We start from the raw sequence: 25,449 nt of genomic DNA on the forward strand, positions 1-25,449 counted from the left end.
GCTCAGGTGTGGCTATCAGAATAGCACTATGCAGTAACAGTAAAGGTTTTCCCCTGACATTAAGTCTAGTTGTATCCAACTCTGGGAGCTGGTGCTGCTCATCTCCATTTCTAAGCCAAAGAGCCGGCGTTGTCCACACACACTTCCAAGGTCATGTGGCCGGCTAAGGTTAGCAGAAGCTGGGGCTAACAGCAGGAGCTCATCCCACTTCCCGGATTCAAACCCCCAACCTCTTGGTCAGCAAGTTCAGCAGCTCAGTGGTTTAATCCACTGTGCCACCGGGGGCTCCACGATACAGTACAAACCCTAAAAATAAATACATTATAACCTACTAAAATACAATACAGTGGAACCTCAACTTAAGAACATGCCAACTTAAGAGCATTTTCATTTAAGAGCTATCGTTTGGCCCAGGTTTTGCTTTGACAGAAGAACAGTGTTTTGAGTTAAGAACTTGGTCATGGGATGAATTAAACTCTTAAGTATCATTGTATTCATTAAAAAGAATGGTGTGACTTTTGAGAAGAAATTGATATTGTTACAGTAGAGTCTCACTTATCCAAGACTCACTTATCCAAGGTTCTGGATTATCCAAGGCATTTTGTAGTCAATGTTTTCAATATATCATGATATTTTGGTGCTAAATTCGTAAATTACAACATAACATTACTGCGTATTGAACTACTTTTTCTGTCAAATGTGTTGTATAACATCATATTTTGGTGCTTAATTTGTAAAATCATAACCTAATTTGATGTTTAATAGGCTTTTCCTTAATCCCTCCTTATTATCCAAGGTATTAGCTTATCCAAGGTTCTGCCGGCCCATTTAGCTTGGTTAAGTGAGACTTTACTGTATTTGTTAATGGCTGATGATAAGTCAATTTTGACTTTTGGTAAACCCATTATTGAGAGGCACTCTATCATCTACAGCCCAGTGCAGTTTTAGCAGACATAGGGCCATGGTGTTCTTGATTGAGTCTATCCACCTGCAGTGTGGCCTTTCTTTGTTCCTTTTGTGTTTCCACTTTATCAAGCTTTATGGAACCCCCGATGGTGCAGTGGGTTAAACCCTTGTGCTGCCAGGACTGATGACTAGAAGGTTGGGTTGCTGACCTGAAGGCTGCCGGTTCAAATCCAACATGGGGAGAGCGTGGATGAACTCATTCTATCAGCTCCAGCTCCATGCGGGGACATAAGAGAAGCCTCCCACAAGGATAGTAAAAACATCAAAACATCTGCATGTCTCCTGGGCAATGTCCTTGCAGGCGTCCAATTCTCTCACACCAGAAGCGACTTGCAGTTTCTCAAGTCACTCCTGACATGAAAAAAAACCCCAAGCATTATTGCCTTTTCCAACGAGTTATGACATGGTCTGATAGGTCCATAGTATGACAGCTGTGCAACCTCATCAGACGGGGTGAAATCAGCATCCTAGGACACTTTCACTCCATCTGGAGGACGGAGGCCTACATCCACGTGTGCCTTCTGGTGTAGGCTCCACCCTCAATCAGGGTGAAAGCGTTGCTGGACACTTCCACCCCAACACGGGAGTCTTCCAGTGTTGTGTTGGCTTCAATGGAGCAAGCACAGGGCTTTCCCATGAGGGTGATGCTTTCCTTATGTGATGGGGAAAGAGTTGCAGATAGGGAGTTGCACACAGGGCGAGACTAGCCCCACTGCTCACTGTCTCCTCACAGAAGGTCGTTAGTTTAGTTATCTTGGCGTCACAGTGGGATTCATGCCACTAAGACATATTAATTGGCCATTTTGGCAGATGATGGCATTTGTAGAACTTTCTTTCTGCATCATTTTTCAAATGAATTGATTTTCTTCCTGTCAGCATTCTTCATTGTTCTGCTTTCACAGCTATACATAGATATGGAATTTAGACAGTATTGATTTTGGTATTCAATAGTACGTTGATCACTACACAATAAAGCTACAGGAAAATATTCCAGCTAAACATTAGGAAAAACTTCCTGATGGTAAGAGCTGCTGAACACTAGAACATGTTACCTCGTGGTGTATTGGCGCCTCCTTCTCTGGAGGTTTTTAAACAAAGACTGGATGGCCATTTGTTGGGGTTGTTTTGATTGTATATTCCTGCATGGTAATGTGGGATTGGACTGGATGGCCTTAGGGATCTTTTCCAATGTTATGAGATATCTTTACACTTGAGAACTTTTCCAAGTAGATACAATATAGTTTCAATTTCAGGCAGTGTGTTCATCTTTTACGCTGCAGTGCCATCTCCTTTTTGTGTAGCCTGACAGATCCACATCTATCATGCAAGTCAACTCTACTGCATCTGGAATCACTTGATTACTGTCTAGTGTAGACTACATTTAATCAATACTCACTGCTAGAATACTTGGGCTACGCTGTAGTTTGTTATAAGGGCTATATTTCGGTTTTGTGGGCTTCCCTGCCACCTTGTCCTTGTGTCTTCTGCTGGAAATGTGCTGAAATTATAAAAGAAAGTATCCTCTTTAAAAACATAGCAGTTTCTGTACAATAAAGATGCAAATAAACCAAACAAATAACCCAGAAAATCAAGCAATTGAAGCTTTAGCAGCAAATGTAGATATGTACAGGAAAAATTCTCTAAAACTACACAATCAGAAAACTCTCTTGCCAGAATTGTACAAATATTTAGTACATGTGGAAGCAGTGTTTTGAATCATCAGCAAGATATAATCTCTAGTGCATTTTTATTATAATTGTTTGACAGGGAAGAAACCTATGGAGCTGCTATTGGCTTGAAGATTGAGAGATAGAGGGAGCGAGGAAGAAATGTGTGGGAGGCGTTGGAGTCAAACCAAAGAGTATCAGTTAATATGAGTAGAGTCAAAAGGACAGGCAACACAAAGGATTCCATACAATTTGATGTCTTGTGATAGCACACAGCAGCTTCTGAAAGTATGTTTGCACATTTCTCCACTTCCAAAATAAATTTTTACAAATTTGCTTAAGCTAGTGCCTTAAAAAAATGCACAGTGAAGATTTTTCTCTGGGGAACAAAGACATGACATGTTGGAGCAAAAGCACAATATATCTGAAAAGCTAGAAAGGAGGTGCACTTAACAAAGCCCCTGTGTCATAATCCAAGTCAGAGAGGAACTCGCCTGCATTTTTAAACACTTGGATGGAATTGCTGCCACAGCCAGCACTGGGCAACTGCACAATTGCTGACTGAAATTGGGAACAAGCTGCTGAAATTGGCAAGGTTCATCATCTTAGTTAACAACTGCTTTAAGGAAGTGACTCTTAGTTGTTAATAAATTCTGTCTAAACATTTTCATGCTTATTCTTAAACAGCCTGAAATTTTGTTTTATCTGTATACTAGCATATATACCCAGCATTGCCCTGGTTTGCATTTTCTTTATGGCACTTTCTTTTCTTCTTCCCTTCCCCTCATACACTATGTCTCTTTCTCTTTTCTTCCTTTTCTTCCTTCTTGTCCCTCATAGACCTTTCTCTTCTTCTGTCTGTCTGTCTGTTTGCCTTCCTTCCTTCCTTTTTTGCTTTCCTTTCCCTTCTCTTCTTTCCTTCATGTTCCTTCTACCTTCCCTTTTTTCTTTTCCCCCTTCATCTTCCCTACTTCCCTCCCTCCCTTTTCCTCTTTCCCCCTTTTTCCTTTATATTCCTTCATCTGGCCTTTTCTTGGAACTCTGTCTCTTAGCTTCAGAGCAAGGCATAGGCACACACCCCTTCCAAATATAAATCTTTATTAAATTGCTGACTTCCTTATAGGTTGGCTGTCTCGACTGTGGCCTTCAGGGCTGTGTTGTAGACCTCATGGTATGACTATGTTGTCTACCAGTAGCTAATCCTTTCTATCTATATACTGCCCTCTTGTGGTTGCACCTGAGTGCTGCATATATAACTCCATCACTGGAACTCCTGGTGGTGCAGTGGGTTAAACCCTTGTGTGCTAGCAGGACTGCTGACTTGAAGGTTGGTTTGCTGACCTGAAGGTAACCGGTTCTAATCCAACCCGGGGAGAGTGCAGATGAGCTCCCTCTATCAACCCCAGCTCTATGCGGAGACATGAGAGAAGCCTCCCACAAGGATAGTAAAAACATCAAAACATCTGGGTGTCCCCGGGCAACGTCCTTGCAGATGGCCAATTCTCTCACACCAGAAGCGACCTGCAGTTTCTCAAGACATTCCTGACATGAAAAAAAACCTCCATCCCTATAGACAAGTAGCTAATCCCCCCTCTCTCTACACACACTCTGCCATTGTCTATTTTTTTGGGGTTCCTTGCCCCAAAAGAGGGTGAATTGTGTAGTTTAAACATAAGTTATTTTAAATTGGGTTATGATGGGTATGAGTGCTATTTTTGGTCCTGATCCATCAAACCCTGTAAGAGCCTTTATGGTACAAACAAACAAACACTCATATTTTAACGTGTGTGTGTGTGTGTGTGTGTGTGTGTGTGTGTGTATGTGTGGATAGTTCACGACACACACAGATGTATCTGTTGGGGAGGGAGGGCCCTGAAATGTGTGATTCTAACCCACCATCAGATTTTCCCATAATATACCTGGGTTCTGTGCTGATGACCTCTTGGATTTAAGGGACTCGCCTCAGGCAAATTAAACTGAGCTTCCTATTGAACTGAATCTATGATCTGAAACAAAGGACTCTGTGGCCTGCAAATTTGACAGCAGTGGTACTACTAATACAGTGGTTCCTGATGCAGTGAACATACCTGCTTCAGCTGAATTTCAGAATTGACATGCACATCACAGATTTCACAATGAAAGGTTTTGTTCTGCAATCCTGAACCTGTAGTAGTGGCATGGGTCTTCAGTCTGGATCCAGGCCGAGGATAAGACTTAATGGGACCGGCACCATTCCGAGCTTCAACCATGGTCTTGTGCTTGGAACCTGATGAGCCATTTTGCAAAAGAATCAAAACACTGTTCATCCTCTGCAGTGTGAAATGTAACGTTTTCAACCCTTAGATCTTCCTTGAGCTTTTATTATCAAGTAAACATGGAATAACAATGTGGCCTTTTCTATCTCACTCTTTTTACAATTTGGTGTTCTCTGTGTCAGGCTCATCAAGCTCAATTAGCATCCTTAGCCATGTGGAGAGCCTATTTTCTCGATCATGGTTTGTGGCTTCTTTGTCTGTGGGATGGTGAATTTGCCCCAAGTTTTCATCTGAGCTTTAAAGGAGACATCCAAGGTACTGAACTTACAGTGGAGTCAGAATTCAGCATTTTGGAGAGCTCTTTAATGGTTCCTTTTTCTATACTGTATTGTAACATTTAGCAGTTATCAAGCATGTCACCATGAGAACCTATTAACACAACTCTGAACTTCTTCAGGTATTGGCCTTTCAGGTTTCTTTTGCCACATCATCCATAATTTAAAATGTGTGTGGGGGGAATGATAACTTCCCCTACTGCAGGCCCAAACATCCTACCACTTTAGTATTCCTGGCACAACAGGAACAAGTGTTTTTCTTAAGGTTATATAATGCTTATCTGAGAAAGAGAACGTCATTAAATTATTTCTTCTTGATCTGAAAGCCATTTTCGCCATCTCCCATCTCTTTTTATCTGAGCACAAAGAAAAGGGAGAAAATAATAGAGAGCTATGTTCCCTTGGCATTACACATGAAAGCAGGAAAGACTGTTTAACTTTTAGTGCTGATCCTTAATGTGCCATGGGAAGCTCAATGAAAGCACAAATGCCACTGCTGTGGGGTGATCAGTCACAGAAAGCTCCCTGGGCTGAATGTCTTTTCACTTCCACACCAGAGATAGATAGAATTAGGGAGTTGTATGAGAAACTCAGGATGGAAAGATAGTGTGATCCACTTATCCATGGATTTGATGTTCATAGTTTCACCTACCCATCTCCAAAAAAATATCCCCCCAAGGTATTTGTGAGTCTTTCTAAGTATTACAGTGTTCCCTCACTATTTTGTGGTTCACTTTTCACGGATTCTGTTTTGCAGTTTTTCAATCAACTCTAAAAGACTATTATAAATCATAAAAAAATACTATTTACAGCCTAAGGAAGGGAGAAAGGAGAAACCAAAGGGAGCGAAAAGGAGCCCAAGTGGCAACGGGAGGAGAAGGAGGCGATTTATCAACACATGTTTGGTTGATAAAGACTTAAAATAGTGTATAACTACTTAAATAATTTATAAATATTAAAATAAATATAGTATTCCTACTTCACAGATTTTCACTTATTGCAGGGGGTCCTGTAACCTAACCCCCGTGATAAGTGAGGGAACATTGTATATACGTCCAGTGACAGGTATAGTCAAAATATAGGGTTCAATACTATCCACACTTTCAAGTATCCGGTGGGGTCTTTGAACATATTCTCTATAGGTTGAACTGTGCATGTTAGGTGGCTGAAAGGGGAGCCCCAATCCTCTGTGGCTCTCATTGATATAATGAGAGGGACAGAAGGGAATTGGAAGAAAAATCAGGTAGATGAATAAGTGTATAATGCCTTCTTTCACCTGTTAACCTCCCATTTGACAGTATTCTCCATTGATCTCACAGGTAATTCAGAGGCAGGGTATAAGCTTGGTCAGTAGAAGAGGGAAGATATGAGGAAAAGATAGAGAGAGGAGGAACTGAAGAATTAATAAAAAGTCAACTACAAGCTTCTACTTACTAATTCTCTGTCGTAAAAGCACTACATATCATCCTTGATTTATTTATTTGTTCTCTTGTTACCTTAGTAACTTGCCATCTCTCTAAGGATTTTAAGGCAGGGTACACAATTGCTTTCCTCCTTACTTTATAATTGCAACAACTGTGTGGGAGAGTAGGCTCAAAGTAAGCGGCTGGGCCAAAGTAATTCAAGGGCAACCAGAACCAGGATCGCCCACGTCCAGATTCGAACCATTATAGATCCCCTGACTACCTTGAGTTAAGAATCCTAGGTCTGGAAAGCACCAATTTTCTTCATGTGGTTCTGGGAATTTTCAGTTTCTGACTATCAAGACCTGAAAACAGACTATTCTTGACCAGAAAACAAGATGTTAAAAAGACTGTATTTAGAAAAAGGTGTGCAGGTGGGGAAAGGAGAGCTTTTATCCATCATGAAAGTCTAAGGGGAACATATGGCATTTTAGTTGTTGCTGTTCTTTTTAAATACTAAAAGTACAAAAACACTTTGATGGAAGAGACTCAGAGGTACAATTATAGTTTTTTTTTCCAGTGAAGCAATACAGTACCCCCATATCCACAGAGGATATGTTCCTGTACTTTGTGCAAATATGAGAAAGCACAGATAACATCGAACTCTATTGAAATGAAGGGTTTTTTTGCCCAAGAATACTATAAAGCCATGCTGGAGGTCCTTGAAAATGCCTCGAGAAGGTGGTATTTTGTTGCATATGGATAAATGAAACCATAGATTGTCCTGCAGATATAGGAGTCATACTGTACAGAGATGTTTAAACAGTATCTATGACTTAAATATTCAAAACCAATGTTAACACAAAAGAGCTACATGACTATAAACTTCATATGGGAGCAGAAGAGGACTCTGGGCTTCTGTACAATCTTCCTATGGTTTATTCCTCCCATTTAATATCACTAATGCATTACATTTTCTTGTGCATTTGATAGAATGGGCTCTGGCTCATGAGAGCTTAGGTCACAATATTAGAGAGCTTAGATCACAAGACTCTTTCTTGGTTTTGCTACAACTACTTAGCATGGCTTTCTTTCTGGAAATCATTTCAAACCATTTAGATGTTTCACAAATTTGAATTTGCAATTGCACTTATGACAAAAACATTATGGAATCACTTGGGGGTTGTGCTTTAAAACAGATTCTAATCATTAGATTCTGGAGCCGATATCACTACTTTCCTGGTAGTGGGTAAGTAGCCTGAAAAACGAGGATAAAGGGATTTCCTCATACTTGTTTTAAAAGTTCACACTTTTCTATATTAAACTCTTGGATTCTTCTGTAATTCTGCTCCCCCCAATTAATTCCAACCATTCAGTCCCTTCAGCTTATTTTATAAAGGACCATTCTGGATCCCATCCATTTGAATTTCCCCAATAGCGTAGCCTCTGAAGTTGCTCATCAAGATTTAGCACCTTAGCTGACATAGGTCAGTAGGCCACGGGTTAGACATAGCTTGACTTATTGTTTTTAAAATATGCATCTATACATAAAAATGCATATGTGCATTATCACATGCAAATTTTATGTAAAACTATTGGGTGATGCATTTATCCTGATCAATCATCCTATTAGAGAACTGTTGCACAAGTATCCATGCTCTGCATAGAGCCAGAGAGACATCCCAATTAAGAGGCTTTTCATGGTGAAATCTGCCATCTAGAAAAGAAGACATTTTTAGCATTTACTAGATAGGCTCTGACATTTAAAATTGTGCTGAAAGGTTCTCTACAAATCTAGTAGTAACTATTGCTTTCTGAATTGTGTTCTGTGGCAGTATCTCCTGGAGGTAAGGGTGTAAAATACAGAGTTGGGAACAAGCAACAAGAACATTAACTAAAATGGCTTCACTAAGCATGTAATAGATGTCCGTTTCTGTATTAACTAGATGACAAAGAGCTTTAATAAAGAATAGATTTTATGCCTTCTGTGTTGTCTCTTGGCAAGAAACTAGTAATTGCCTCTGTATGTTTTCAATACATGAAGCATTCTTTCCTTTTCAGAAGAAAGAATATACTAAAGAGATGAAGAGTTGCATGCACCACTATGTCTAAATGACACATTCTTTCACAAAACAGTTATGCATTTAGTTATTTCTGGCAGCAGCTTACCTGTGTTATGCGCTTCTAGCTGTGATAGGGAGTTCACAGCCACTTTGCATAAAGAGCAGTAAAGCAATTTTTTGGCTTTTTCCTCTTCTGATTCAGAAATGGCATTTGTGATTCCATTTGTGCGATTGGAAGGAACCGAGAGTGCTGGTGTCACTGTGGTGATGGCGACAGCGGTTGTAGTTGTGGATTCAGATATAAAGGAGGCAACTTCAGCATTGGGAAGCTCGCTAGAACCATTTGCTTTCAGGTTTGTCCTGCTTTCTAGGTTGAGACAAAGGGTGGGGGAGAAGAGAGAGAATGAATAAGACATTAGGTCTCTAGGCTGAATTATGATGATAACATTCACATCCACAACACTTTAGATCATGATCAGTGAATAAACTCAAGCATGAAGCCAATTTCAAGGTGTTCGTTTCTTGCCTGTGTTTTCATTCTGGAAAAGTGACTGAATTAATTCATCTCAATGTATGGTACAGTGTAGTGGGACAGTGACTCTCAATTTGCAGTAAGCTTAGAGAAAGGTTATGCTTTGGGCACACCAATATGCCTACATAACCAATGCCAGTATCACTGCTAATGTAAAGTACCCCCAACATCATACTGCAGAAAAAATGCAAAGGGAAATAGACAGATGGTGCATGTTTACACACACAAATATCCTGGATCATCTGAATGTAGCATCAAGAACAGATCACGTTTCTGTGATCATACATTACAAAAGTTAATATTTCGGCCTCAGGGCAATATTTTCTCAGTTTTATCTACACAAGTACACCTGTGATTGATATTAGAAATATGGATACATTAACTTATTTAATTAAAAGAAATACTGGTAGGGTCATGAAAGAAACAGACTGGTCAAGTTTTGAAGAATACTTACAAGAAGAATTGAGATGAGAAGTTAATAAAGGAAGCAAATGGACGACAGAAGATCGGAAGTCTACCCCCCCCTCCCCCAAATTAGATCATTCTTCCCTGGAGTCTGGACACAGACTCTTCCCATTCCCATCTGCCCCCACCAAGATTTCCCTTAACCTTTCATTTTCCCATATCCATAGTCAGGAACCTCACCACTCCCCAATCCCTATACATCCCCAACCCTTTTTTCCTCTACTCCTCCTATTATCCATATCCTTTACCTACCCCCTTTTTTCCCCTTAGCAATACAACTGTACTATGGTATAAAATCTCAATAAGAATCGTTTAAAAAAAAGAAAATTCACAAAAGCAAAATTTATTGTCTTTGAAGAAGGCATCTCTGGAGGTTCTGGGAGCCCTCTTGAAGAATCTAGGGTTGGCATGAAAGATGCTAGAAGAATAATCTAAAGGAGTTGGACCTCTCCCTAATTTTGGGTGATTCTCCATTCTCACAGCAACCATTCCACATTGCTCAGGAAAGGCTTCTGGAATAGGGAAAATAAATACAAGGAGAAAATATGGGAAGATGCATTCCTTCTTGAAAAGTTTTGATATCTTGGAATCCATGCCAGGGAACTGAGCTTTAGTAGAAACATGTACACCTAATTTTATGCTGTGCAAGAATACCCTACTAGATTCACACTGGTTTTGAATTCTGATGAATTGTTCAAAAGATGTAGATTTTGGAAAAGGATTCAGGTAAGTTCATGGAAGGCAAGGCTTGTCAATGGCTATTAATCTTGACAGCTATAGGTTAGAAGTAGGCGGCCTCTGAAAACTAGTTGTTGGGGAACAGTGATGAGAGTTGGCTATTGCTTCATGTCTACTTGTGGGCTTCTTAGAGTTATGTAAAATATTATTCAAGGTTAGATAGGCCAGTGGTTGGATCCTGCAGGCTTTTCTTACAGCCTTATCACATGGGGTGGAAGAACCATCGTAGGACGCTTATGCCCCAGTTCACCCATGGAGCCCCATGCTGCATATCATACAATGTAGAGCGACTTCTGGTAGGGCTCCATGGGCAAACTGGGGAGGCAACATGGTGGGACACTGGTGCTGACAACACAGAAGCCATCCCATGTTCGCCATGGAGGTTGACAAATCACAATGCTGGACCTCATCAATGTGTTGTCACTGGTGCCTTGATCCCTTATACTTGAGAGTACATTAACTATCCATAAGGTTTACTTTTAATTTTGGAACATAAAACAAGGGCAAAGGAGAGTTTCAGAAAAATAATTATACTATTTGCAAAATAATATGTATAGTGGCAGAAAACAAACACTGTGCAATGACCTTCACAAAAATGATTCACTGGGAGAAGTGCCTGAAATCCCACTTGGGCCTAAATCTGCTGTATGAATACTCAGTTGCCAATTGAACAGAAGCAATGAATCAATTGCTGGAATGTAAGTCATTACTTATGGAGATTTCATGAATTTAATGGATCTGCTCTGGTTGGGTCCAGCAATTTGGTTTAAGCTTGATCAACTTATAAGTGTGTAAACCACAGCAAAATGAAGCAATATTAGATCATTTTAGCTTGCCTTTTGCTCAGCTGATCAGATAATGAATGCTACAAGAATATTTCCACGTGAAAATGAACAAGGCATTTTGTTTAATGCTGCTTTCCCACAAGTACAGGAATTTAGAGAACTTTTAAAATTATGGAAAAAAACAGATGATTGATAGAACAGCTATTGACTGAATATAAACATGGAGAATAAAGGTTATCTTGTATTTTTGCATTACATTTTATAACTCTAGCCTCTAAAGCAGGGGTCCCCAAACTAAGGCCCGGGGGCTGGATGCGGCCCTCCGAGGTCACTTACCTGGCCCCCGCTCTCAGTTTTATAATATAATATATTCTATATGCATATAATATTGATAATAATATTATAATGTAATACAATACAATAATAATACCATATAATAATATTAATTATATATTCTATATTACATATAATATTACTAATAATATTACAGTATAGTTCAATATAGTAATATATAATGCTAATATTGTGCTATGCTAATAATATAATATATTGTATGTACATATAATTTGTAAGCCACTCTGAGTCCCCTTTGGGGTGAGAAGGGTGTGATACAAATGTAGTAAATAAATGCAGTAAATAAATAAATAATAAATAAATAAATTTTAGATTTAGGCTCGCCCAAAATCTGAAATGACTTGAAGGCACACAACAACAACAACAACAACAACAATCCTAATTAAGTTGACTATCTCATTGGCCAGAAGCAGGAGCACACTTCCCATTGAAATCCTGATAAATGTATGTTGGTTAAAATTGTTTTTATTTTTAAATATTGTATTGTTCTTTCATTGTTGTTGTTTTTGCACTACAAATAAGAAATATGCAGTGTGCATCGGAATTTGTTTGTTTGTTTTTTCAAAGGATAATCCGGCCTCTCAACAGTCTGAAGGATTGTGGACCGGCCCTTGGCTTAAAAAGTTTGGGGACCCCTGCTCTAAAGACTCGTGTCAAAATAAACCATAAGCATAAACCACACAAATAAATATAACTTTATTTGTTAAATGTCTATCCATCTTTTCCTATAAAGAGCTCAAGGTGGTGCATATGATTCCTCTGCCCTGTGAAATTGATTATGCTGAGACAGTAACTGGCTCATAATAGCCCAGAAAGATAAATGGTAAACATGGGATTTAAACACAACCCTCTCCAGTCCTCATTTCAAACACTGGCCAGTATAGCACTTTAAGACAAAGAGGAGGAAAGATGCTAACTACTAGGGTTGGGCTTGAATCCTGTTTCATCCATTTCATTTGTGGTTTTGTACCGTTTCATCCATTTAGACTGCACAAAACAGTACAACCCTATGGAAACAAAAGAAACAGTGAAACGAATGGCAAAGGGGAATGGTAGCCGTTTCCCTCTGTTGATTCGTCGCTTGGCTGTAGGCCCTGGCTCACAGGGCCTTCAGACAAGCGCTTGCCTGCTGGTCCTACCGTTTAGCGCTCGATGGCTCGTAGGCCTGGCTTGCAGGGCCTGGCACTTTGCCGACCAAGGCCAAATTTTTTTTGTTTTTTTTTCAGACCGTGGACGGAAAGGCCCATTTGTATAGGCGCCCATTTCCATCAGTGGCGGATGGAAACAGAAATGGGGCCATAGGAATGGAACAAACAGAAATGGTAAGTAATTTTATACAAATGCACAACTCTACTAACCACGGGAGTTGAAAATTAGTACAGATTTGAAGTGTCGAGTATTATGAATGTAGGGGAAATAGGTCATATATACCACTGGCAGGAAAGTTGGAAGTCACCCTTTAATTCAATTATCCTCCCCTTCCCCTCACTTTAATCTGTGTATTTCTTTTCGTTTTAGTGTTTTTCCAGCTAGTCTAGCCAACCCTTGGGAATTCGGAGTTGAAGTCCAAAACATCTGGAGGATCAAAGTTTGGGAAAAACTGGTTTATATTGTGGGGAAGTATTATTTGTAGGATGGGCTTATAGTGGCTTGTATATGTATTGCCATATTAGGTTTTGTTCCTTTTTTCTTTGCCCCCCACTCCCAATTATTCTATGTAGATTTCAGCCAATTAAAAAACCTTGTATTCAGGCATTTGGGAATCTGAGCAAAATAAATACTTGAGGGTGGAAACACAGGGGCTCTTTGTACTCTTCCCCATTGCTCTCCTCATATGGAGAGAGATACCTCGTGTAAAAGAGAGCCTCCTCTGAACCACATTGTAGAAATCAATGGTAACTCTTGTATGCTTCAAACAAATTAGTGAGGACAACTTCCCTCCCTCTCATGCACCCCCCCCCCCCAAATAAAAGCTTGGCTATTGACAAGATGGAAGAGCTATTTCTATCCTTCAAGAGCATGGCTGTGCTGGAAAAAGAAAGCATAATGAATTGATTTCCCTTATTTGGTCTCCGCAGGGGAACAATTTACACTTTATTTGTGAAGTGGACTATTTTAGTTTTCATTCTGATGTCGTAATACTGAGCAAAATAGGTGGTGACAGGACAGGCTGTCCTCCGTTTGGTTTTTCCCATGTTTGGTCTTTGGCCCATGTAAAAGCTTTGCATGACACAGGGGTTAAAACCAACACAGTCGTCCTGACAGCATGACAGCCAAAACAGCCCTGGGCCATTGATCTGAGATGTATTTCTGCTGCACCTCATCTTCACAACTTCCTTTGACAGCATACCAAGTTGTGGGCTCAGACCTGTCATTAGTTTTTGCCAACCCTTACAAAGGAGCTACAGATTTCAAATGTATCTGGCAGACAGCATCTATTGGCATCTTTCTCAAGAGTGCACTATATTTTCCCTTTATTCTTGTATCAAAGTTTGTTGCAAAAAGCATTGGCAAACATTCAGAATCCTAATGCAGCTGCTAACAATAGCACGATAGAGAATGGAAGAAACTCTGATGATAAAAGAGCCTGGCCAGAAACGGATAGGGAATAATATTTTGTGCCCTTTGATATAGTGGTTGATGGTGGCTCCCAAGCCGGAGGGGCAGTAGACTTGCTTCAGGATTTAATCCAAAGATTAAAGGCCCCACTGAAGGCTTTGAACCCTTTCCTCACATAGGTCCAGCACTTCGAATAGCTCCCTTTTAAATCAAACTAAAACCTCTGAGTTGATTCACTGGCAGGAAAGTCACCAGATGTCTTTGCTTTGATGCATTATAATTCTAAAAGGACCACAATTATACTCAGACTCATTATACAAAGAGGAATGGGAAAATTGGAATTCCTCCAATTGACTGCTTCAAATAATACATTTATTTTTACCTGGTTTCCCATGGGGGAGTGGGAGAGGCAGGTTCCTTTCCAGGGCTGAATAAAAGCCTCCATTTATGTTGAAGCCTTGACAAAGGAATCCCTCTAATTATGTATACCTCCAGGCACAATAGCACAAGAGTGCTTGTCTCTCATGTTGTCGGAATCTTTGGCTTGATGTAGTGGCAATGCACTTATTAATGGTTTACTTACACATACTGAGTCAGCAGCTGTGAGTTTTGTTTAATGCAGGTGTGGTTGTGCTCTAATTTCTGTTTACAATGTTGTAAAACTACAATAATACAACTTCTGGAAAATATCAATGTGCCCTTTTCTTTGCAATGAAGTGTTTCCACCCCAGTTGCATGGGTTGAGACTACAAAGAAGGAATTCTCAAGTACAGCTTCTGTGGTAAGGAAGGGAGCTAGCTGAGTAGAGTGAAACAGAAACAGAGAAGCTTGCAGCACATTAAGAATTTACACAGGTAGCACAAGACTTCATTGATGGGATCCAGGCACTTCTTCTTGTTTTGTTGTGGGTATTGTTGTTGCATTCAAGCTATTATTGACTTATGGCAACTCAAAAGCAGATCTATAACAGGGTCTTCTTGGTAAGATATATTCAGAGGAAGTTTGCCATGGCTTTCTTCTAAAGCAGTGGTTCTCAACTTGTGGGTCCACAGATGTTTTGGGCTTCAACCCCCAGAAATCCTAACAGCTGGTAAACTGACTGGGATTTCTGGGAGTTGTAGGCCAAAACACCTGGGGACCCACAGGTTGAGAACCACTGGCCTAGAGTGTGACTTACCCAAGGCTTATAGAGTGTGAATGAGGATTTAAACTCTCATCTTCTGAAATCCTGGTTCAATATTCAATCCACTATGCCACACTTGTCACACTCCAAGGCAGAAATCCTTATGACTGTAACAGCACACCAACTGAGTATACAGCAAGCAGTTTATTGTGAAATATATATATAAAAGCAAAGCAGTAAAAGTAATATAAAGTATAATCCAAAAGTTAGTCCATAAGAATGTTTTAAAATGTTTCAGTGAAAATCCATCATCAAATCTGTAGAAACTTCCATGGAATAAGACAGCCAAAAACAAGAAAAAAAGCAAAACAAAACCATAGGCATGACTTGGATAAAGTAATTCAAAAAGCACATATTAAATCCCAGAGGACTACTTGAACCAGGAAATATCCATTAAAACATGGAGCACTGAAAAGCAGGAACCTTGGAGGTTAAGCGAAAATTGCCTCGACTGGAAAAAGAAAGCTGAATCAGTCAACAAAAGGCTCTTAATCCCAATTCGTGAGGAATGCATTCCTTTTGCCCTTGAAGGAAGCTAGCTCATTATAATTATATCTTTTCTCTTGTAAACGAGCAGATCATCTGAGTCTTTCATAGACTTTCCTATCTTTCTTATAAAACTGCCTTCAATTCAAGGTTAAATTCTCACTAACACCTACCCTATTTTCCCAAAAATACGACATCCTCTGAAAATAAGACCTAGTAGAGCTTTTGCTGAATTGCTAAATATAAGGCCTCCCCCGAAAATAAGACCTAGCAAAGTTTTTGTTTGGAAGCATGCCTGCCGAACAGAACATCAGAGCATACAGGATCGGCAAATGTACATACCATAGATTGTTGTACATGGAAATAATGGTAGTAACAAGAAATTCTTGATAGGATTCACAGTTTGTCTGGTCATGCTGCTTTGTGATGACAACTACTGTACAGTATATAATAAATGTTCATGTTTTTGTTCAACAATAAATGTGAATTCTTCATGGAAAAGTAAGACACCCCCAAAAAATAAGACCTAGCACGTCTTTGGGAGCAAAAAATAATATAAGACACCATCTTATTTTCGGGGAAACAGGGTAAATCAACAGCATCTCAGTCGCTGTGATGCCTCATGGGCCTTGTAGTCCTGTTCCTAGTGCCATTGTGACAGATGAAGACGAAAACATGGGGTTTTCGCCGGTTCAACAAGAGCCGGAATCTTTTCACCTGCCGGATGTTGATGTTTGTACCCAAGAACTCAGTAAAACAGACCTTGGGCATTCCTCGCCCCCGTTCCCTAGGAGACAGTCCTATTCTGCAGACAGAGGAGTGAGGGAACAGAATCGCAGGAGTTTACGGATTGCAGCCAAACAACAGGCTGATTAGACCTGCTTCCCTTGGGAAGTTCTAAGGAGTCTTGCATCTGGACAAAGTTTTGTTTCCCGTTCTCTAGGGAAAGAGGTTGCTGGCGGGAAAACGAGACCCCAAAATAGGTGCCTGACACGGGAGAATTGTTGCGGAGTCAACAGAGCAGTTTCAGGAGTAAGACCGTGTTTGGACTTCGCAACCCCAGTTCCTTGCTTTCCGGATCAAGTATTCAAGATTTGCCTTGCCTTGTTTTTTAACCACGGACCTTGTTCAAAGAATCACTGTTTGCCTTGCTCCTAGTCACGGACCTTGTTTAAAGAATCAAGATTGTATCCAGCCTTGTTGTCAAGCTGCCTAGGACTCCTAAGACTCTGGTTTTTCCCCACACTATTGCTTGGCAATAGTGTGTGTTTCGGTTATTGGATTAAAACTTTGAACTCTAATATCATTTATTGGACAATACATTTTTGGACTATATTTGACCTCATTTGAAAGGTCTGCTTCTGAACTATATTCTTCACTTGTTTTTATTACTTTTATATATTTACTTAATAAAGATATTAGATAGAAATTGGCCTCCGTGTATGGTTCTTGGTGCCCCGCTGCCTCGGGTCTGACAGTTTGACTCCGCCACCCAAAGCACCAAGCAACCTAAGGCCAATATGTCTGTTACACCAGGAGCCGGAGCGGGCACCCCTGCCCAGCCACCACCAGCCATTTACACCATTTCCCAAGATGAATTTAACCGGATCCGGGACAAACTCCGAGAGCAAGAGGGAGAAATTTGGGGCTTGAAGGATCGCGGAGCCCGACTCCCTGCCCTAGCACTACCAACCAAGTTCTCCGGAGAAGCCTCCAAGGTTCATGTGTTCCGTCGCCAGTGCATGGCGTACCTAGAAGCCCACCACAATGAGTTTCCCCAAGAAGATGTCAAGGTGGCGTGGATTTACAGTCTCCTAGATGGACCTGCGGCCACATGGGCGACGGCGCTGTACAATGCGGGTTCCACGTACTTAATCACCGCACAGCAATTCCTGGCCCATCTTCGAAATACCTGGGGAATCGAGGATGACCAAGAGGCGGCTGGCCACAAACTCTGACGCCTCTTCCAGGGGGACAGACCGCTGTCCCGGTACATAGCCGAGTTCCGGGTGTTGGCTCAAAACACCGGCTGGAATGATATAGCCCTCAGAGGACAGTTTTGTGAGGGTCTCAACCATGAGATGCAGGAAGAAATCTCCAAGGTGGAACCGCCAGAGACTCTTGAAAGACTAATCGCCCATTGTTTACGGGCCGAAGTCCTGCTCGCCAACAAGAGACAGTGGCTCCGGGGCCAGAGTGGAAGAGCCGGGGTGAAACCCCCCTCCTCTACCAGTGTCCAGCCTCGTCCAGTCTGGAGACCCCCACAGCCAGCCACTAACCCCATGGGAAGCGAGGAGGAGCCGATGCAATTGGGCAATGTGCGCCCCAGGCTGGATGTTGCAGAAAAGGCCTGCCGCCAACGTTTGAACCTGTGCTGGTACTGTGGGAATGGGGGCCACTTCGCCAGGGAGTGTCCAGCAAAGAAAAAGCCCCCCGCCCGTCTGGCGGCAGTGGCCTCCGCGGAAGCGGAGACTGCCGAGGCGGCTGGGAGGAAGCCGGCGGGGGAAGCCTGCGACCGGGTGTAGAAGGGCTCGCCAACCCGGTCAAAAACTCCACTCAAGAGCCACAAACGGGGGTCCTACTTCTCTTGGTGGTCACGCTGTGGTCAGTAAAAAAGGGACCCGTCATGATCCATGCCATGATAGACTCTGGGGCAACAAACAACTTCATCGATAGAGACTATGCTAACTCCTTGGGACTACAATATCATGATTTCAAGAATGCCCGGGTGATGCAAGCCATTGACGGCCGACCCCTGAAGACAGGTCCAGTAAGCCAGTGGACCGAGCCCACCAGAATGTGGATAAGAGAGCACATGGAAGAAATCTCCTTCTTTGTTACTGAGGTTCCTCATTTCCCCGTGATCTTGGGAATCCCGTGGTTGACACTCCATGACCCAAACATCTCCTGGTCCAACAGAGAACTGCAGTTCGCCTCAAAGTATTGCCAAAATCATTGTCTAGTAGCCAAGGTCTGCCATGCCACAGACACAGAGCCCATCATCACTCTGCCCAAGAAGTATTCGGATTTTTGGGATGTTTTCAATGAAAAGGAAGCCGAGAAACTACCCCCACATAGACCCTATGACTGTGCCATCGATCTGATGGAGGGGGCCCCAATTCCGCGAGGACACCTCTACTCCCTGACTGAACCAGAGCAGGAAGCTCTCAGGGAGTTTATAGAGACAAACCTCCGCAAGGGGTTTATTAGACCCTCTCAATCCCCAGCCGCTTCCCCAGTGATGTTTGTGAAAAAGAAGTCGGGGGACCTACGCTTGGTCGTGGACTATCGAGCACTGAACAACATCACGAAGTGGAACCACTACCCATTGCCACTGATTTCGGACCTACTGGACCAACTCCGGGGGGCCAAGGTTTACACCAAGCTGGATCTTCGCGGGGCTTACAATCTGGTTCGCATTAGAGAAGGGGATGAATGGAAAACCGCTTTCCAGACCAAATTTGGACTATACGAAACATTAGTCATGAATTTCGGATTATCAGGAGCTCCCGCAACATTCCACCATTTTGTCAACGATATTTTCCAGGACCACCTAGATCGTTTCTTGATTATATATTTGGACGATTTTTTGGTGTTCTCAAAATCACAAACAGAGCATGATCAGCACGTCAGAATGGTGCTACAACGGTTGCGGGATCATGGACTATACGTCAAGTTAGAAAAATGCGCTTTCGATTTGCAAGAAGTAGACTTCCTGGGATACCGCATCTCGCCTCTAGGGCTATCCATTGACCCGGCAAAAGTTTCGGCCGTGTTGGAATGGCGGGCGCCAACTAACAAAAAGGAAGTGCAGCGCTTCTTGGGGTTTGCAAACTACTACCACAAATTCATCCCAGATTTCGCTTGCTGGTCTGATCCAATCACCAGCTGCATCCGAGGAAAACAGCCTTTCCGCTGGACAGAACAAGCTGAGAAAGGCTTCCAGCAGCTAAAGCGATTATTCACGACCCAGCCAATTCTACAGCACCCTGATCCTAAAACCCCTTTTGTTGTTCAGGCGGATGCCTCTGATGTGGTAGTGGGGGCTGTGCTGATGCAACCAGTGGGAGAGCATCTCCATCCATGTGCCTATTACTCACGCCAACTAACAGCTCCGGAAAGAAATTACACCATTTGGGAAAAGGAGCTCTTAGCCATAAAGACAGCCTTTGAAAATTGGAGACATTGGTTAGAGGGGGCCAAATTCCCCGTTGAAGTTCATACTGACCATCGAAATCTGGAGCACCTAAGGACTGCACGGAAGCTAAACCAAAGGCAACAACACTGGGCTTTGTTCTTTGAACGTTTTGACTTCCGGATCCACTATGTGACTCCTGCCCAGACCAAGCAAGCAGATGCCCTATCACGGAAACCAGAGTATGCAGCAGGGCGTAAAGATACCTCAGAATCCCGATTGCTGCAACCCGAGAACTTTGCCACGCTCACAGTGGGAAATACTAAATCCACTTCAATTGAGCCAGCTCCACCTAACCCAAAATCCCCAACCACAGATTCCCTTCTCACTCAGGAGATTAGGGCCAGCCAACAGACAGATGCCTGGGCCCAAGAACAGATCCGCCAAGGACTACGTTTCCCATTCTCACTTAAGAACGGACTACTATGCTACAGAAATCATGTTTATATCCCTCCAGGCCCCGGCAGAGAAAAGGCACTTCGTTTGTGCCATGACAGCAAGCCTGCCGGGCATTTTGGGCTATTTAAAACCATGCACTTGATCCTGCGAGATTTCTGGTGGCCCAAGATTCGCAAGGATGTGGAAAACTATGTCAGCACCTGCCCTGTATGCCAGCGTTCCAAGACGCGAAGGGAGAAGCCAACAGGGCTATTGCATCCCCTTCCCACACCTTCTCGCCCATGGGAGATAATTTCCGCGGATTTTATCACTGACCTACCACCATCCCTTGGATTCACCACGATTCTAGTAGTGGTGGATCTTTTCACCAAGATGGCCCATTTCATCCCCTGCGATGGCCTTCCCACAGCCAAACAGACCGCAGACTTATTTCTTCAGCATGTATTCCGACTACATGGACTGCCCAAGAGTTTGGTCACTGACCGTGGATCTCAATTCACCTCTCACTTTTGGAAAGCCCTGCAAAAACTATTGGGCATAGACTCCCGTTTATCCTCAGCTCACCATCCTCAAACGGATGGACAAACTGAGCGCACCAATGCCACTTTGGAACAATATCTTCGCTGTTACGTAAACTACCAACAGGACAATTGGGCATCCCTATTACCTCTTTCAGAGTTTGCATACAACAATGGTGTCCAGAATTCAACTAAAGAAGCCCCGTTTTTTGCAAACTACGGTTTTCATCCCCGTTTCTTTCCGTCGTGGAGACCTCAGAAGTCCCTGCAGCAGAAGATTGGCTACAGGAACTCACAGCGGTGCAAGAACTCTTGCACCAGCAACTTGATCAAGCCAAAGAGGACTACAAACGTCACGCTGACAGCCATCGCCAGCCTGGCCCCGAGATCAAGGTAGGAGATCGGGTTTGGTTGTCCACTCGCTTTCTACCCTCCCAGCGCCCTTGCCGGAAGTTAGATGCCCGTTTCATTGGTCCCTTCCCAGTGGTGGCACAACTTAACCCCGTGACTTTCAAACTCCAACTTACGCGCTCCACGCGCATTCATCCGGTGTTCCATCGTTCCCTGCTCCTTCCGGCGGATGGTGTACGCCCCGACGTGAGTCGACCGCCCCCCGCCCCTGTTTTAGTGGACGGAGAGGAGGAATTCGAGGTTCAGGACATTTTGGATTCTCCCTTTCATCGCCGCCGCCTTCAGTATCTCATTGACTGGGTGGGTTTTGGCCCAGAAGAACGCTCCTGGGAAGATGCTTCCACAGTCCATGCCCCCGACTTAGTCCGCCGCTTCCACCAGGCCTACCCTTCCAAGCCGCGGCCCCGCGACTCTCGGGGAGGGGCCCTAACTGAGGGGGGCCTTGGGAGAGGGGATAGTGTGATGCCTCATGGGCCTTGTAGTCCTGTTCCTAGTGCCATTGTGACAGATGAAGACGAAAACATGGGGTTTTCGCCGGTTCAACAAGAGCCGGAATCTTTTCACCTGCCGGATGTTGATGTTTGTACCCAAGAACTCAGTAAAACAGACCTTGGGCATTCCTCGCCCCCGTTCCCTAGGAGACAGTCCTATTCTGCAGACAGAGGAGTGAGGGAACAGAATCGCAGGAGTTTACGGATTGCAGCCAAACAACAGGCTGATTAGACCTGCTTCCCTTGGGAAGTTCTAAGGAGTCTTGCATCTGGACAAAGTTTTGTTTCCCGTTCTCTAGGGAAAGAGGTTGCTGGCGGGAAAACGAGACCCCAATATAGGTGCCTGACACGGGAGAATTGTTGCGGAGTCAACAGAGCAGTTTCAGGAGTAAGACCGTGTTTGGACTTCGCAACCCCAGTTCCTTGCTTTCCGGATCAAGTATTCAAGATTTGCCTTGCCTTGTTTTTTAACCACGGACCTTGTTCAAAGAATCACTGTTTGCCTTGCTCCTAGTCACGGACCTTGTTTAAAGAATCAAGATTGTATCCAGCCTTGTTGTCAAGCTGCCTAGGACTCCTAAGACTCTGGTTTTTCCCCACACTATTGCTTGGCAATAGTGTGTGTTTCGGTTATTGGATTAAAACTTTGAACTCTAATATCATTTATTGGACAATACATTTTTGGACTATATTTGACCTCATTTGAAAGGTCTGCTTCTGAACTATATTCTTCACTTGTTTTTATTACTTTTATATATTTACTTAATAAAGATATTAGATAGAAATTGGCCTCCGTGTATGGTTCTTGGTGCCCCACTGCCTCGGGTCTGACAGTCGCTATCAGAATTTGGTGAAAGGTCTTCCTTCCCTGGCCTCTCATCTGAACATTGGCCATCTTCTAGCTGCTCTGGCCTCTCAACTAAAGAGTCATTCCCTTCATGAATTTCAGGTTCAGGCATTACAGTGGGAACAACAGGCTGGCATACAACAACACTGGTCAACTAAGGGCATCTAGTCCAATTTCCTGCCTTGCGGGAATACACAATAAAAGGACTTCAATTGGATGACCACCCAGCCTCAAAAAAGTGACCCCGCCACATTCTGAGACAGGGTATTTCACAGTTGAACAGCCCTTCCCATCAGAAAGTTATTCCTAATGTTTAGGTGGAATCTCTTTTTCTGTAGTCTTAATCCATTGCTCTGTGTACTAGTCCCTGGAGCAGGAACCAAGCTAGTTCCACTTTCAAAATAACATCCTTTCAAATAGTCAAACATGGCTATCATGTCCCTTCTCAATCTTCTCTTCTCCAGGCTATACATACTATGCTCCCTAAGCAGATCCTCATAGGACATGGCTCCCAGACCAGAACGACAACCATAAAGTGAGAATGAAGCCTGAAGCTGTGTGTGTTCCAAATGCAGTGAAAGTAATCAAGAAAAGGATGAAAAGAGGTTTTCATAACTTTATACCCAGAGGAAAACTTTGGTATGGTGTGAACTGTTAATTAAGCCCATTGAAATTATATTAAGCATAGAGCAGCAACCCTGAAATGTTGATCAAAAGTTTGGAATTGACATTTTAGATTCCCGGTATATATGTGACAGAATTTGAACTGACACCTTTTTTTTCCCTTTCTAGTTCAAATGCATTTCATTCCTTCCACTATTTCATAAAATATGAAAACAACATCTTTTGGAAAATAGTCAGTTAATCAACTAAGCCATGGAGACCAGCTTGAGGACAGTTCTGACTTGTGAGGAAGGATTCTAGAACAATAACATTTCATAGCACATTTCCCCTGAGAAGAAAATATTGCTCTCTTTCTCTCTCTCTCTTCCCCACTATCCTTGCTGAATCTTTTGAAAATTCAGGATCACCTATTTGAAGAATTAATTATAATTTTTTATGATGGGCAGGATTAATAACATATATCATACAAAGCAAAAAGAATTAGACAACAGAGAAACAGAATAATTAAAAAGTTGTCAGAGGTCAGATTTTACTGCAATTGTAAAGGCTTCCTATCTTCAATTTTCTATCAATGGAAAAACAACAAAAGGCACCACATTACTCCATGACATACATTTAAAAAGTTAGACAGTTATGATAAGGAATTCTAAAACAATTATTTTCTGATTTACTGCCCCATTTTCTGAATAATGACAAACTAATGGGTGTCACCCAGAGTACCAACCTCCTAAGTGGCTGTGCAGTCTATCAAGAAATGAAGCCTCCCCCCTCGTCTTTTTAAGAGATTGTGAAGTAGAAAAAGAATAACCCTACAGACCTGCATAGAAATGTTCTTGGAGCAGAAAATTTCTTAACTCTTTCTATACAAAATACAACAATTCAGAATACAACTTTGCTTCTAAAGTAGGGATAGGCACAGTGTAGGGATGGGCTGGCTGTACATGGCTCACTAAACCCTGCTGTTGCTACCTAGAATCTATTTTGTTCTTCTAAAAATGACATCATGGTGTGCTACTGAAACATTTCAACAAGCCACTAGATCACTGTAGTCAATGGAGAAAGGAACGAAGCCAGTCAAGGTGGTCACAAGATTGGAACTGGAGTCCTGTGGGACTTCAATATACATGTGGCGGTTGCCCTATTGAAAGCAGTTCAGGAATTTATGTCTGCCATGAGAACAATAGACCTATCTTGTTTTGTTGTTATTCACACATACTGCTGAGCTGAACATGCTCTGTACCTTGTTCTCTATGTTGCATGGCACAATGGTGATCTTGGTGTGGAGGAACTTTCTGTAGTTTTGTTATGACAAAGAGATAATTAATTGATTGGGGTTAAACTTAATGGGACTCAAAACCACCAAAGGAGTGGCGATTGATTAGGGAGGTCGTTCCTAAGAGGCAAATGGATCCCAATGGCTTTTGGGATTTTTCTTGCAACTTTCGCAGGTGATTTTGTTGAAGTCTTAATTGACCTATGGAATGTGTAAATGGACAGGGATGTGAACATGATCATTCCTGAAGATGTCCTCTTTTGGAGTGGAATCGATCCAGTCCTATGGTTTTACAAGAAGCTGTCAGTAATGAAACAAGTGAGATGGAGACTCATGGTGACTGTTTGGGAACTGTGCTGTTGTACAGTTCTTCTCCACTACGTACATGTGAAATTGATCCGGGGTCTTAGGTAAACATCAAAATGTCACTGCCATTCTAGGCCCCCTTCCACAGAACTGTATAAAATCCTACATTATCTGCTTTGAACTGGGTTATATGGCAGTATGTATTTGGATAACTCCGTTCAAAGCAGATATTGTAGATTATCTGCCTTGATATTCTGGGTTATATGGCTGCATAGAAAGGCCCTAGACTGCAGTTACAGAACAATATTATGCACATCAAAGGAAGAATTCAAAGACAAATCTGGAATATCAGTATGCAAAGGGGTCTTGTAGTATTTAGAGACTAACATCTTCTTTACTGTGGAGTCCTGCAGCGACAAGAAGCTGGGCTAGATTATTCTTGTTGTTCTTTTCAACTATGTCATTCTATGGTTAATTTTCACAATAAATTTGTTTGCCACAGAAGCAGTATCCTAGAAAGTAATCTTTAATTGCAAAACCAAAAATATTATAGAGTCTAAGGAAAAGACCCATTAGGAATAAATGTAGAAATTT

The 25,449-nt window shown here is 42.2% G+C and overlaps 1 protein-coding gene across 7 annotated transcripts in view; it reads right to left on the reverse strand.

Annotated features, from left to right (window-relative positions):
- Positions 1–25,449, reverse strand: part of znf385b (zinc finger protein 385B) — a 304,135-nt gene that overhangs the window by 4,286 nt on the left and 274,400 nt on the right. For all 7 annotated transcript variants that reach the window (XM_062963052.1, XM_062963059.1, XM_062963075.1 and 4 more), the window contains 3 exons: positions 8,796–9,056; positions 4,721–4,899; positions 2,363–2,464 (listed from right to left, as the gene is read on the reverse strand). In XM_062963052.1, coding sequence (XP_062819122.1) covers positions 2,363–2,464; positions 4,721–4,899; positions 8,796–9,056 — 542 coding nt within the window. The remainder of the gene's footprint in view (positions 1–2,362; positions 2,465–4,720; positions 4,900–8,795; positions 9,057–25,449) is intronic.

The sequence above is a fragment of the Anolis carolinensis genome, chromosome 1, assembly GCF_035594765.1.
Source record: "Anolis carolinensis isolate JA03-04 chromosome 1, rAnoCar3.1.pri, whole genome shotgun sequence".
Lineage (NCBI taxonomy): Eukaryota > Metazoa > Chordata > Lepidosauria > Squamata > Dactyloidae > Anolis > Anolis carolinensis.